The 16,883-nt window shown below is 38.0% G+C and overlaps 1 protein-coding gene across 2 annotated transcripts in view; it reads right to left on the reverse strand.

Annotated features, from left to right (window-relative positions):
• The window catches only part of LOC107749816 (protein Shroom4-like), a 51,443-nt gene extending 35,205 nt beyond the window's left edge, over positions 1-16,238 (reverse strand). For both annotated transcript variants that reach the window (XM_016565002.1, XM_016565003.1), the window contains exon 1: positions 15,990-16,238. In XM_016565002.1, the coding sequence (XP_016420488.1) occupies positions 15,990-16,115 (126 nt within the window). In that variant the 5' untranslated portion in view covers positions 16,116-16,238. The remainder of the gene's footprint in view (positions 1-15,989) is intronic.
• Positions 16,239-16,883: the final 645 nt, after the last annotated feature.

The following is a 16,883-nucleotide window of genomic DNA, read 5'->3' on the forward strand; positions in this document are numbered from 1 at the left end:
CTCTCTCTCTCTCTCTCTCTCTCTCTCTCTCTCTCTCCTTCTTCTATGCCCACCCAGTAGCCTCATTCTCCCACTCTTTTTTTCCTTTCCCTTGAGCTCATGTCCTCCTTCGAGGCTTGATAAAAATAACTGCAGCCACACCTATGTTCCATCAGACCTGTGCATGTGTGTTTGTGCGTATGCACGAGTGTTTGTTTGGCTTGGGCATGGGCACCGACTCACTCACTGCTGGTGATCGTGAAATAAAGTTCACAAAGGGAGCTTTATATAGGGTTGAACAGTCCTACGTGACAAATCCCTTTCTGTCTCCCCATTCCTTTAATCTCCCTCAGGAGCAACCACTCCTTACATGCCATGCGAAGAATAAGAATTTCCTTACCCATTCTTCAAACATGACCTGGTGGAAAATACAGTCGAGGAGGTGAATGTTAGGGGAACTTTCTGCCTGAGACTTTTGTGTTTATAAAAACACCCGAGATGAGTAGTGAGGGCAGAGACTACAGCAAACAAACGGCACCACTGTGACTACTTTCCAGTCACTCCTTTTCGAGATAAAATACGGTGTGCGTTTAAGCTAGAGGAGGCGAGAAACAACCTTAAATTACAAGAGGACTCGAAAATTATAAGTCCCATGATGGGAATAGTTTTAATACAATAATGGCTTTGAGAGGCTATTCCTAGTTATGCTGTCAGTGTACCGAAAAATGCATTTGCACTCCCAGGCTCAGAGACCACAGCAGGGAAGGGTGTCCGTTTGTGTGATGAAGAAAACTAGTCTTCACCTCTCCCTGTACAATATGATTGCTAAATTCAGCACAAATGTGAGCGGACCCAGAACTCCACACTGCATATAATCCAGTATTAAACAGGAAAACACCCAAAAAAACGGTCCCTACCTTATTCTCCCACATCCCGCACACACAAGTCTCTACCCGCCCGCACCCGCACCCGCCCATCAATCAAGTGTTGTCCCGCGCGCACTCTGCTGCGTTGGGTCCCGCGATAGTGCAGGTCTCTACATGGAAGGTGCCTGTTATAATGTTATGATCGAGGCTCTGAACTCTGAGCATAACTTGTTTTTCTATAAGAATACTGCTTATTTGTTTAAAGTGTTTGCAAAACAAATGTTATTGCACTTTTGTTCATATAGCAGTACTTTTAAATGAAAAAAAGTGCACAATATACTACTTTTGAATTCATTAGTGAATTTTGTGCATAATGCGATTAATCGCGATTAAATCGCATGATTGTCTAAATTGATGATTGATTAAAATTGCATGATTGATTAAAAATTTTAATCGTTGCCCAGCACTAATATATATATATATATATATACAGTATATTTTTTTTTTGGGGCCAATTTTATCATCCACCAGACATAATGTCAGTCCAACAACAAATAAAATGAATTTCACCACTGAAGTTGCAATATAACAGAAGTATTGGCAGATCATTTCTTCTGTACTGTGATGTACATCTGAATGAAACATACATATGTTTTTTAAATTAGGGTGGGGACATTATTCTATCCATTGGTTTTTGATTGGATGGAGGCAGATCTTTGTAAGAAACAGGCAAGTCCGATATACGTCACCAAAACATCCATGGATGAATCATTCACAATAAGAAAATTAATATGCATTTAGAAAATAGAAAGGGTGAATTTCCACTTTATGTTGACTTTCATTTTTTTCTTTAGCAAATGTATTGCATTAATTTCCAGAATAAAAAATTTAATATATATTTTCCCACTATCGTACAGAAGTCCACTGCTGGCCATTTCATTGTTTAATACTTGCAGTATGCATGCAAACATTTAACATACAAAGAAAAATCTCATGCAACAGACTCAATGCTACATTATTTTAGGTTACACTGGTAAACAAAGCAAAAGGTTTACCTGAGTCAACACATCAGGGATCACATCAGTTCTCATATTCATCATGTTAATTAGAGTATGAGCATGAAAACCAATCTGCAACAAGTAGAGGGTCTATATGGACTGTGGGCCTCAGCAGCAGTGAAGAATGGGCTCCCTGTCTCCCAGTCCTAGCATCGGCCTTGGCGGCATGAGGTCACCCCCTCTATCGCTCTATAAATAACAGGGCGTCGCTCTTTGCCAGTCTGGCTCACTGCCCACCATTGTGCCACAGCTGGCCAGAAGCAGCCTAGAGACAGCTCAGACGGAGTGAGAGAGTGAGCATAAGAGAGAGATAATAAAGTGCAGAACAGATATATCAAGCTGTATTTTATGACATTATGTTCCATAAAAGTGGAATAAGTATTTCACATTGACTGACACTAATCTGGGAGGGTTCAGCCTTTGAATAAACTCATTTGTAACAGAACCTGTCATAACATTTTTCTCAAGACCTACAATATATGTTTGGGCATCACCATTTTTCAGCACTAACTCACAACTTTTTCCAGTGGGACCTTTAGAGGAGGAGGGTTGTCCAAGCACACTACTTTAAAACAAGTGCTGCTTTATCAATGCCTGTAATGGTTTCCTCAGTCAGAAAACCACAAACAGAGAGCAGCCAGAGGTACGCAGCCCAGAAAGAGCCCCAGAGTATAAGGCTGACCTGCGTCTATATGACAGTGAGACTTTGTACTATATATCCAGTGCCAAAAAATTATATACATTATATTAAATAGTATATACGCCTCTAACTCTAACAGCTGATTTGAAACAATGAAGAGTCTCTGAACCCCCCGGGGAAGGATGCCCCAACTTGAAATGTGTCCATGGAAAAACTTAAAGAAAGGTGTAAGATAATGGGGAAGTGTGTGAGACGAAGACATCCTAGGCAGATCTAGCAAGTGTGGGGAACATGGGTTTTGGCTCTCTTTTGCTCTACCCTCATCCTGATGGAAAAAACAACAGACATCACAGCAACTGGAGCGAGGAAAGAGAGTTGAAAACAAGTCACATGTATGTGTGGGAATGCATAAGCACCAAAAGAAAAAAAATCCACTGAGAAGGACAGAGAAGGGTCTATATTCCTACTAAAGCTTTGGAATAAACACTTATCCTGAGCTATTATAGCATGAAGGAAAACGTAAGACCTCAGGAAAACTAAAAACATGCCATGTATTTATCATTAGGCATATTTCCTTGCATGAAACATAATAATGTTCCCAACTGGCTCACTGAATAGCAATTTGTTCCCCTACAAGTGTTTATACATATTCAATGTGAAAATTAGCACCAAATGCCAAAATCTAGGGGGAATGCAAATCAGTACATCCATTCAAAAAACACAAACATACCCTGACGCACATACAGTATATATACACACACACACACACACAGACAGCTATCCCAGGCTTCGCTTTCATTCCGCAGCAATCAAAAGCAGAGTCAGTGGGTCACTCTGGAAACCCCATAGTGCCCAGAATCTGCCAGTGGCCTCCACAAGACGAGGCCTAACAGCTGCCATTCCCACCCAAATCCTCTTCAAGAAACTTCCCCTTTCATTCCTGGAATCTTAAAGGATTTTGCCTTCTTGGTGCGTTTCCTCGTGCCATCAGAAGACGTTTCAAACATGCTTTACAAAGTCAGAATATTATAAAAGATTAACTAAAAAAGGGTGTTTCATAGCACAAAGAAAAAAAATTCCCTATACATTAAAGGTGATTCATACTTTTTACAATATTTCACTGTATAAGTATACATTTTGTCTTGTTAAATATAACCATTTCCCCATAAAATTAAAAGGTAGTTCCTAGTTTTTACTTATAAAAACATTTTATATTTATATATATTTCATAGTAAAATGATGTATGTGTGTGTGTGTGTGTATATATAATAATAACACATCCCCACACATACACATATACAGTATATATTTTTTAAATATATACTTTTTTGAGAATAAAATGCTACAGTAAAAACATGTCATTTGGTAACTACATACTTTTTTTTGTTACAATTACTAAAAACGTTTTACAGTGCATAATGTGTCAAGTGGTAGTGTGTGGAAATATTCTGTAAAACAATTTAAACAATTTTAATGTACATCTCATTTGCCATCATTAACTTAAAATGTGAAATTTCGACAACTTTTTAGGTCATTTTGCTGAGCATCAGCTTTGACTTACATAGTACCTTCTCATTAATGGAGGCATTTGAGCTACACAACAGGGAGGGACTGATGAGCAGTTGTATTCAAAGCTCTGTAAGCTGGTGGTCAGTGATTACATTCAAGCACTCAGGCTTGCGTTGCAGTCTTCTGCTGCTCATAAAAGAGAGAAGAATGAGGTTGCGAGCCTTGAGTAACCCCTTCCTCTGCTGCACTGCCTTTGTCTACAGTTGGACAAGGATTTGAGCCTCCACTTAACAACACAACCCAACTGACTGGCTGACTGACAGATGTATTATCCCCACTGAAGTTACCTTTATCTATCCCCACACACACACACACACAAACTTGGTTTATCTGGAGCTAAGAAAATATCTCAGCGTTACGGCAAAGCAGAAACAAAGCTCCCCCGCTAAGAACAAAGTGCTTATCAGAACGTTTTCCTTCAGTGTCTGAGGTCACCGGTGCAGGCTGGGACACCTCTGTCCTTGAGCTGCCCTGATCTCATACACGGGGAGGAGATGGGAGTGAAGGATCTGAACCGCAGGAAGGGAGATTCTGCTCCAAGTAAAAGTTAAGACCTTGGGAACACAGGCGAACCTGGTAAAGTGACATACTTGGATGCATTCAAGGTCAGAGTGGGTGAGAAGATCGCTGCTGGCTTTTAGCTCCTTCATTTATGAGGAAAGACAGATGAGTGGGGGAGGAAAGAGAAAGAGAGAGAGGCTGAGAGAGAAAAGGTGGGTGAGACAGCGTGAGTGAGAGGGTGACAAAGGCTTCATTCAAGGCTCAGGCTGGGGGAAAATGAGAGAGCACTACCTCAGTGTGCTGAGCTACAGCTGCGGCCCGACTGAGTCTAAAGTTCCATTGTGCTCTGAGACTTTTAAAGGTGTGACACAGCCATGGGTCACCACTGCAACTGAATCAACAGCCAATGACCCATATTCACAGGAGAAGCTTTGGTAAACGCGGCCATAGGAACAAATTAGATACAAAAGAAAAGTAGTGGCCAGCAAATATCAATTAAGCAGAAGTTCAAATAAATGCAAGTCGAAAGAAATACACCAAGAATCATTTAGTCTGTCACACAGTGTGTGATTTACAGGGTGTGTTTTGTTTCAATGAGACTCATGAGGAAGAAATGCCTTTCTGTGGAGAAACATTTTATCACATTCCTCAATTTGTTTGCTTTCTACAGTCTTAACCACCAAATGCTGTTTGCGTGGACTTCCTTCTCAAACCATTAAACTAGCCAAAAATGAGTTGCGGACATGGCCTGATCATTGAAATAAGACTAAAACAACACTTAATCCGAAAGACAAAACACAAACTAAATTATAAAACATTCACTGAACAGCACTGCAAAGATCACCTCATTACCCTGGCTGCACAATTACGATTACAACAGTCATAGATTAAAAATTAAAAATGCCCCAGCTGAACAAATTACACACCTAGCATGTGAATCTACACTTAGTATTTCCAAGAAGCAGTTTAAAGGGGTAGTTCTTCCAAAAATGGAAAAAGCAGAAAAAAAACATTTAGTCACCCTAATGAAACTTGAGAGCTTTCATGAGCTTTTCAACAAGTCATGAGATAAGAAACAAGTGTACAGCATGTCCACAAACACCATGTTTGAATGTACATGAACCCAAATATAACAATAGTGATGAAAATTGAATACAGGACCATTTACATTAAAAAGCTATTATATGGCTTCAGGAAACTTGGAATAAGGGGACAAGATTTTATGGTGCTTTTTGGATATTTCTGGAGTTCACCACACCTCAGTCCCCATTCACTTTCATTGTACAAAAAAAAAGTGTTGTCATTGTAAAACAAAAGTTAATTAAAAATCATCTTCCGTAACTGAAAGAAATCTAAAATAACAACACAAAAAGAACTTGGACTTAAAAAAAAAAACTTTACAGCAGTCTTGGCAACAATCTGAAATATGCTTACGTTGAAGTACTAAAATGACTAAAACTTAAAAATAAAAACTATTATTATGGCTAAATGAAAAATGAATTACAATGAATGACAAAAGCAAACATCAAAATTACTACAACTAAAATTAAAAATAAAAAAATTCTAAACATAAAAATTAAAGTTAATTCAAGGTATTAATAAACACTATAAAAGTACATAAATAATACTAAAATAAAACTGCATTAGGCTGAGTAAATTATAAAATTATTTTCATTTTTAGGTGAACTATACCTTTAAAACTGTCATAGTTTTAAAATGTCTATGAGAACTGTTTCCAAAACTTCTGAAGAAAATTATGCAAACATAAAGCAGAAACTTACTATAATCACAGAGGCCGACTACCTGAACACAGAAAGCTCTGAGATTATATTACCAGGCACATGAGCACACATATCAAAACCTAATTAGACCACATTAAACGGGTCATATGATGCGATTTCAATTTTTCCTTTCTCTTTGGAGTGTTACAAGCTCTTGGTGCATAAAGAAGATCTGTAAAGTTGCAAAGACTAAAGTCTCAAATCCAAAGAGATATTCTTTATAAAAGTTAAAGGGGTCATATGATGCTGCTAAGAAGAACATTATTTTGTGTATTTGGTGTAATGAAATGTGTTTATGCGATTTAAGGTTCAAAAAACACATTATTTTCCATATAATGTACATTATTGTTTAAATCAACGCGTTTCAGAAAGGTACAGTATGTGGAAAATAATGTGTTTTTTTAACCTTAAACCGCATAAACACATTTCATTACACCAAATACACAAAATAATGTTCTTTTTAGCAGCATCATATGAACCCTTTAGCTGCCATTCATACTGGAAAGCCAACACTCACCCAAAGGCAGTATTAACACATCACTAATCACATACATGACAGATCAAAAACCTGCCTTTATTGTTGAGTTACTTGATCACATTCTTAACTCAGTACAGCTTATTCGACTCACTTAAATACCCATTCTTTAGACGATCGGGACAACATATATCACCGCTGGTGGACATTTCCACAAACATCCCAAAGCGATCAATCATGCTTTAGACGTGCACTGGGAAAACCTCCACCGTTTGATGCATGTCCAGAAACAGCAGTGTGTGTGCTCTCATAACAAGATCTCTCTCCTCGAGAGGTGAGAAGCCATTTTTGAATTGCAGCCAAGAAGAAGCCTCCTGACGGGCAGATATTGCCTTTGTTTTAGCAAAGTTCAACAAGAGGCAAATTAATGGAACATCAAACCACTTCCCAGCACACTTGGCAATAAATTACTTTGGTTAGCTGGGTTGTTATTGGAGTGACGGATGTGTGCGTGTATGCAAATACTGGAGGTACGATCCGTAATCCGAATACGCACAAATCTGGAAGTTTGACATGCTTGACATCACCCCATCGCACTCTATTATGGCCTCAATTGCAAAAGTTGAGCATATAGCAGGCCTCGTTTCCGAAAAAGACAATGGTGGATGTCAGAGTCAGCAACCTTTGGACCGAAGTTAACTTGGATTGATCCATCACTGTCATAGCAGACATGGGAGGGTGCATGGTGAGAGGAGGGGCATCATGATGGCTCAATTAAGACCTGTCAGCCCCCAGCTTCCTGCCATTTATGAATAGGGCTATAGTGAGTCTTTTGAGGTCATAATGTGTGTGAAGTGACCTTGTCCCCTTAGCTAACCTCCTCCACACACACGGATCCCCCTCCCCCAGACTCACCTCCCTGGGAGCAAAGAGGACTTTGGAGTGGTTTTGACGGCTGGTTGAGCCCAAATGTTGGATACGAGGTTGGCCGACAAGCTTTTGGTGGAAGCGTTTGATGTGGTCAGGTCTCCTGCAGAACACAGATGAAGTTTGAAAACTGACTCCCTGATTATCATTTAGCATGTGTCTTCACAGAAGTTTCTGAGGACCACAAACTTGCATTTCATCAGACTGAGGTTAAACGGTAGGTTTGTAATTATACCAAATTAGCAAAGACATAATCATCTCCATGCAAGTCAGCGATCAGTGAGAATTTTGCACAGTCCAATCTCAAAAATCTTATGATTAACATTAAGTTTGAGTGGGAAAATATTGTGTCAAGAATCTTACACAAAGAATTGAATATTTTAGGGATGCACTGATATTGCATTAAGCTGATATTTAAATTCATAATATGATCACCAACCAATAAAAGGTGATATTAAAATTATATACAACTTTAAACAAAATGAAAAAATTACAAATAATTGCAATAAAACACTAAAAACTTAAAGCGACCATTCTAATGTTTAAAGTGAATTTAGGCACCAAACAGTATTAAAAATGTATATTCACATTGAGATTTACCAAAGATTACATTTAACAGTGTTATAATATTATTAGTTTTGTTTGATTAGACTAACTTTAAGTGAGTGAACATTAGATGACAGATAATGCTTGAATAAATTAAACAAATAGAGTAAACATAGCAAAAATAGGAAAAATGAGCATACACAATTATAGCTGGTATATATGCAATATCGAAGATACCTTTAAATTTAGAAAAACAAATTGTCTGATAACCTGTCCACATCAAACGTCTGATAACAAATATATTGTGCATCCCTGATATTTTGTTAGCTACTTATTTTACATGATTACTTTAGAGAATATTACAACCACCATTTAGAGTGAATTTACATTTAAAACATACTCAATTATTTGTATTCAACCAAAATTCAAAAGAGTAAAGAATTCCAATATTATCGTATCTTGATTAGGTATCATTATAACATCATATCTCCCTACTTCACTACAACCTTTTCTATTCCGTTTAACCATTCACTCAGAGAACAAACACACAACTAACACACATGCCTCACTGATTAGAAATCCTGTCACTCCCAGCTCTGTTAAGAGACCATGTGGAAACACTGGTGAGTGTTTGTGGTGGAGGGGCTCAGGCAATAAGACCCCAATATCTCTCCCACCATTCAAAGCCTCGCTGCCCAAGGCAAAGGCAACGGGAACCAAGCTCACATTCCTGTCACATATCAGATCCTTCCCACACCCATGACCAGCTGTGGACTTCACCACAATCAACACATCGTTCAAAACAAACAGCCTTTTATCAAATAATCGAAGAAACAATTTATTTACTCTATTAAACCCAATTGCAGTAACAGTGGAAAAAGGAAGCATTACCTCTTAGGACTGATGAGCTCCACACAGCAGTCCAAAACTGATATGATTTAACTTTGGGAAGCTATCCAGAAGCAGAAGTATGCTGTTACTGAATAACAGAATTGGGGAAGTAATCCCACTTTAAACAAAGAGATCATTTTAAACAAAGGGATGATAAAAATGGAAGTAGAAGTGGAAAAATGGCTTCAAATAGAGAACAACAGTCGGGCTCTGGAAGTAAAATTCCATTCATTTTCGCCATAGAGCAATGGATTTTTAGCAATAACTGTATAAACATTTCTAGCAGATCTACCATGACCTCTGAGGTTGTTAACAGCATATGCGTCTGTAGATGCAACAATAGGTTTTCATTTTTAAGACATTTCTAGGAAAATTGCTTTTTGCAACAACATTTAAAATGATTGTATTTTATTCTTGTGGTCAATATATATTTTACAATTAGGCTTTATTTTGTTTCTAATTTGATTACATCACTCACAGTGCTGTATGGGATGAGTAGTTAATTCCTCAAAAAATAATTTAATATAATTTCTCATTTTCAAAAAGAATTTTGGCTTTGAATCAAAGTTTATGTTATGATTCATCTCTGAGCTGTTTGGTTTAGTGCATGGTTTAAAATTGATATGCCTACGGAGAGAATAAATGGAAAATAATACTTCCGGAAGTAAAGCAGTTGTAAAAAACAAGTGGTCAGAGTTCTGCTCTACTGTGAGTTTAAACTGTCAGCAAACTTAAAACATTAGCATTTTGCCCCAGTAAAACATTTCCATCTCTCTGTTCAAAATCTTCTTTCACCTCAAAACTCCAGCGCCTGAGAATAGTTCCACTGACCGAATAGGAGTGGGAAGAGACGGATGACTGGAGGGCCATGTGGTCTACATAAACTTCATAGCAGAAAAAGAGAAACCCAAGGAAATGCACAATGTTTCCATCTCCACTTTAACAGGAGAACAAAACAGAGAGGGAATGTGAGGGAAGGATGATTAACAAAGTGGTGAGGGGGGAAAAGCAGCAACAATGAGGTTTTTATACATAAATCAGCCTGTTCTTCATGTTCAATCAATGCCAATTTCACAATTGCACAGCCACAGCTGTTGAAAATAACCAAGCATTCTTTGTAAACAAATGGTTTACATGCATTTTTCACCACAATTTTGAGGATCACAGGTCTGGCAATGTTTTGTCATGCATTGGACAAGTTGCTTTGAAACCCCTAAAAATGTTCAACTCAAAATTAAGTTACAATGGAATGTGAGACCAACTTTGTTAATTTTAGTTCCATCTGAGTCCATTTAAATTCCAACTTTCAGACTTTAACGTAGCACAAGAGATGCCTAGTGTATCCAGCCACTGTTTGTTGTTGATAAATCTTGATACCATTGTATCTTCTTGCTGCTGGCTGAGGTCACAATGAGCCATCATGGTACTTTAATTCGAGCACATGTTGCACACCTGGGGGGTAGTATTGTGTCTGGTCTTGGGCACCAGGTCCTTATGTTTGCTGTTTGAGATAAATGTCTACCAAGACCACTGGGGGATCCAAAATTTGCCCTCAGAGTGCAAAGATGGAAGATAGGATCAGAGGGCAAGAGATTCCATGAGGAAAAAAACGAGAGCAGAACACGTAAACATGCAGGTTGTGCTTTGCCTCCAAATCAGATGGAAAAACTGTCAGTGTGAGTGGCAGCAACTGGAGCCATGTGCCCCAGAAGGCTCATGCAAACACAGATAAACTATGAAATCCAACGCTGAGGGAGCCTCTGTATATTATATTTATGATGACATCCAAATGAAGTCCTCACAAGCGAGTGAAGCAGGTAGACACAGATGCAGGGCTATGCATCAGACAAAGCATGCGTTTCAGGTTAAGCGGTTAACAAGTCCAGCCAGTGAATATGAGGTTATCAGATTGGCCATAATCCGACCCCCAGAAAACCAAGGGTTGACACTTACCGGAACTAACCAGCCAGCTACAAAACCTTACCCACCTCGTGCTTTACTTAAAATCCAATTGCTCAATATAACAAAAAACAACACCGATATCTCTGAAACATATTGGTCTTTCAACAATTCACTTTCAGAATGACAGAGGCAAACACTTGAGTTTTATCTCAGAAACATTTTAGGCAATCTTCATCTTGAATGCATTTTTAACCCTGCTGGCAATTCATTGAGAAAGAATGATCAAATGACAAGTAAATGTCAAAAGCCTAGAAGTGATAAAAGGAACAATATCACTGCTAAGTGCCAAATGTTAAAGCACATTAAATTAAACACAGCAGAGCTAAGAAGATACATTTTACCAACTACACAGCCAAACCGAACTCAACACACATTATACAAGTTATCAAGATGTTTTGAGCACCAGCATAAACAACTGTAAACTCCTTCTAAGACACGCTGAAAAGGCACAAATCAAATTAATTTCTTCCCTCTGTCAGACAAAAAAAATACCAGCCTCCCCCTCATGACCCCCACTCCCTCCACCCTGCTGACTGAGGGGGCAGAGTCTGGGAATGTGATCTCTGGGAGTCTTGTCCCCCCAAAACATCTTCATTTAAGAAAAATAAATCAACACTTTTTGCTCAAATGCCATTGGAGAGGAAATGGGGGTGGAAGAAGAAGAAATAAAACATGATTCGCTCACCGCCCTGTGAGGAAACACTAAAACACTACTTTTCTCTAGTCGGAAGAGATGATTTTTAGTCATTGGTGGATTAAATTATTAAATAAATAAATAAATAATAAAAAAAACATTAAGTATTTTAATATTTTTTGGGAGAAAATAAAGTTGATTTTTATAGTTATTTGCATCGCAATGCAATGAAGAGTGTATTTTAACTCTATTTTTATTATTACTACTCTGTTTAAAAAATTAATTTTCCAATCTGCCTCGATATCATACATATAAAGGGTTTTTATCTAAATTACTGCACATTAGTACCACAATCCCAGTTGTTTTTACATGCTAAAGATGAAGTTAATGAGCTGATGACACAAAGCAGCATGCAACAGTCCATATGGTGTGCACAGAGGGATCCCTGAGACATCTCTAAAATGGATAATTATTGGTACAGCCTTATTTTCATAATCCCACATCCTTTTTCTAACCAAAAAGCAGCTGCAGTTTTAGCACTAAAATTAAATGCCAACCTATGATAAAAAACAATAATAAACTCAGCTTTTGAATGCAGATGCAATTTCTAGAGAGCAAGATGGGCAATGTAAGTGCAATTTAATTAATTAAATGACAAGTGATGCAAATAAAACATATACAAAATGTATAAATGTACACTTATTTCACACAAAAATCACTGTAAAACTAAAATTATTTAAGATAGCTGTCAGTAGATTTTGGATATGATGTTAGTAGGAATGACCACTTTGACCAAAACTCATGAAAATAAATGACTAACGAATACTTTGTGCAGAAGTCCAGGTCACTTCAGCTATGTCCAGTAAGTGTGCTGTAGAAATTTGCCTCTTATGAAAACATTGATTATTCCTTCATTTCTTTTGGTTTTTATGGATCTTGAAAGTCAATGATTCACAGATCTCTTGAGATTCATGATCTGCCATTAGGGAAAATAGTAAAAACATTAGCATTTTGCCCCAGTAAAACATTTCCATCTCTCTGTTCAAAATCTTCTTTCACCTCAAAACTCCAGCACCTGAGAATAGTTCCACTGACCGAATAGGAGTGGGAAGAGACGGATGACTGGAGGGCCATGTGGTCTACATAAACTTCATAGCAGAAAAAGAGAAACCCAAGGAAATGCACAATGTTTCCATCTCCACTTTAACAGGAGAACAAAACAGAGAGGGAATGTGAGGGAAGGATGATTAACAAAGTGGTGAGGGGGGAAAAGCAGCAACAATGAGGTTTTTATACATAAATCAGCCTGTTCTTCATGTTCAATCAATGCCAATTTCACAATTGCACAGCCACAGCTGTTGAAAATAACCAAGCATTCTTTGTAAACAAATGGTTTACATGCATTTTTCACCACAATTTTGAGGATCACAGGTCTGGCAATGTTTTGTCATGCATTGGACAAGTTGCTTTGAAACCCCTAAAAATGTTCAACTCAAAATTAAGTTACAATGGAATGTGAGACCAACTTTGTTAATTTTAGTTCCATCTGAGTCCATTTAAATTCCAACTTTCAGACTTTAACGTAGCACAAGAGATGCCTAGTGTATCCAGCCACTGTTTGTTGTTGATAAATCTTGATACCATTGTATCTTCTTGCTGCTGGCTGAGGTCACAATGAGCCATCATGGTACTTTAATTCGAGCACATGTTGCACACCTGGGGGGTAGTATTGTGTCTGGTCTTGGGCACCAGGTCCTTATGTTTGCTGTTTGAGATAAATGTCTACCAAGACCACTGGGGGATCCAAAATTTGCCCTCAGAGTGCAAAGATGGAAGATAGGATCAGAGGGCAAGAGATTCCATGAGGAAAAAAACGAGAGCAGAACACGTAAACATGCAGGTTGTGCTTTGCCTCCAAATCAGATGGAAAAACTGTCAGTGTGAGTGGCAGCAACTGGAGCCATGTGCCCCAGAAGGCTCATGCAAACACAGATAAACTATGAAATCCAACGCTGAGGGAGCCTCTGTATATTATATTTATGATGACATCCAAATGAAGTCCTCACAAGCGAGTGAAGCAGGTAGACACAGATGCAGGGCTATGCATCAGACAAAGCATGCGTTTCAGGTTAAGCGGTTAACAAGTCCAGCCAGTGAATATGAGGTTATCAGATTGGCCATAATCCGACCCCCAGAAAACCAAGGGTTGACACTTACCGGAACTAACCAGCCAGCTACAAAACCTTACCCACCTCGTGCTTTACTTAAAATCCAATTGCTCAATATAACAAAAAACAACACCGATATCTCTGAAACATATTGGTAATTCATAAATCTGTCTTTCAACAATTCACTTTCAGAATGACAGAGGCAAACACTTGAGTTTTATCTCAGAAACATTTTAGGCAATCTTCATCTTGAATGCATTTTTAACCCTGCTGGCAATTCATTGAGAAAGAATGATCAAATGACAAGTAAATGTCAAAAGCCTAGAAGTGATAAAAGGAACAATATCACTGCTAAGTGCCAAATGTTAAAGCACATTAAATTAAACACAGCAGAGCTAAGAAGATACATTTTACCAACTACACAGCCAAACCGAACTCAACACACATTATACAAGTTATCAAGATGTTTTGAGCACCAGCATAAACAACTGTAAACTCCTTCTAAGACACGCTGAAAAGGCACAAATCAAATTAATTTCTTCCCTCTGTCAGACAAAAAAAATACCAGCCTCCCCCTCATGACCCCCACTCCCTCCACCCTGCTGACTGAGGGGGCAGAGTCTGGGAATGTGATCTCTGGGAGTCTTGTCCCCCCAAAACATCTTCATTTAAGAAAAATAAATCAACACTTTTTGCTCAAATGCCATTGGAGAGGAAATGGGGGTGGAAGAAGAAGAAATAAAACATGATTCGCTCACCGCCCTGTGAGGAAACACTAAAACACTACTTTTCTCTAGTCGGAAGAGATGATTTTTAGTCATTGGTGGATTAAATTATTAAATAAATAAATAAATAATAAAAAAAACATTAAGTATTTTAATATTTTTTGGGAGAAAATAAAGTTGATTTTTATAGTTATTTGCATCGCAATGCAATGAAGAGTGTATTTTAACTCTATTTTTATTATTACTACTCTGTTTAAAAAATTAATTTTCCAATCTGCCTCGATATCATACATATAAAGGGTTTTTATCTAAATTACTGCACATTAGTACCACAATCCCAGTTGTTTTTACATGCTAAAGATGAAGTTAATGAGCTGATGACACAAAGCAGCATGCAACAGTCCATATGGTGTGCACAGAGGGATCCCTGAGACATCTCTGAAACTGATCATTATTGTTACAGCCTCATTTTCATGATCCTAGTACATCCTTTTTTCTAACCAAAAAGCAGCTGTAGTTTTAGCATTATAAATACATGCCAACCTATAATAAAAACAATATGCACTCAACTTTTGAATGCAGATACAATTACTAGAGGGCAATATAGGCAATAAGTGCAATTTAATAATTAATTTAACGACAAAGCAATATAAATGAGATATACACAAAATGTATAAATGTATGCTTTTTTTTTTAATTCACTGTAAAATATTTGAAAATATAAATTTTTGAGATTAGATTCTGAATATGATGTTAGTTGGAATGACCACTTTGACCAGGCCCATTAATCAGCCAACATTAAGCCATCTGTTTGGCAGATTAATCAGCCTGGTCAATTTATTGCTCTATCAAAACTCATGATAGTGAATGGATAAAGAATAAGATGTCCAGGTCACTTCAGCTATGTCCAGTAGAAATGTGGCTTTTTTGAAAACATTGATTTTTCATTCCTTTCTTTGGGTTTTTGAAAGTCAATGATTCACAGATCTCATGAGATTCATTATCTGTCATTTGTAAAAAAAAAAAAAAAAAAAAGAGTAATTTAAAAAGAGCTTTAAGGTTGCTGTTGTTATATCCATGTCCTTACCACTAGGTTTTTACAAAGTTCCCAAACATCCATCAGTGCACCGTTACAATTCATCCAAGCATAACCAGTGAGTTTAAACTTTCAGCACAATGTAATCAAGTGTTTGGATATAATCAACAAGACACACACAATCATATAAGTTAGCAGGAGTTTCTAACTCTTTGTAAACTCCGGTCTTACTTTAGTAATGATGAGTGGCTCGCCGTGCTCCAGCCCTCCTTTCAGAGTGAATCCCCACGGAGCGCCTCCGTTCAGTTGCACATGGACGTGCTGGAAAGACACCAGCTGCTCAACGGTCTCCATCATGACTTCTGTGCCTTCAGCTCCGTCCGATCGCCATGCAATCACGACCCAACCTCATCACGACAACCGGAGACTCCAGGCAATGAGGGGACAGGCGGTGGCCAGTGATGGCCTTTCCGTGGACTGTAGCGGAGGAAGTGCTTGAGAATGAAGAGTAGATTTGAGTGGCAGATGGAAAGGCCAATTAGAACAGCGCGTCGCTCTAACTGACCAATGAAATTGTAGCAGGGGCAGGATTTTTATGGACCGCTGCATTGTCCATTGTGCGACTGTCTGGGAAAACTCAGGAAAGTTGGCCGTTATCGATTCTTGGTCATCATAACTTTCAAACTACAACGGCGATCATTTATGGGATGATATTAGACTCTAAATGATTAATAGATGCACGCACAATTATCCATGTACTGCATACATTTTATACATGTATCTTACTAACCACACACAAATGTCTTTCAATTTGAGTCTGTGTAATTCTGGATTAAATGATTGTGCAGCGATTTGTACAAATACAGACGTACATGGATAATTGTGCGTGCATCTATTAATCATTTAGAGTCTAATATCATCCCATAATCATTTACATGAAAGCTGGACAGGAACCTTCAAATGGGTTTACAAGTAAATTGAAAACGAAGTGAAATGTAACCTAATCGTGAGATTTTTTCCCCAAGACATGAGCTCAAAAGACAATTAAATGATCAAGTAACTTAAATACTTTCCCATTATGTTACGACTTAAGTATTTCAACTCCGTTATGTGAAATGATCACTT

Source organism: Sinocyclocheilus rhinocerous, unplaced genomic scaffold (assembly GCF_001515625.1).
Source record: "Sinocyclocheilus rhinocerous isolate Xijiao unplaced genomic scaffold, SAMN03320098_v1.1 scaffold1131, whole genome shotgun sequence".
Taxonomy (NCBI): domain Eukaryota; kingdom Metazoa; phylum Chordata; class Actinopteri; order Cypriniformes; family Cyprinidae; genus Sinocyclocheilus; species Sinocyclocheilus rhinocerous.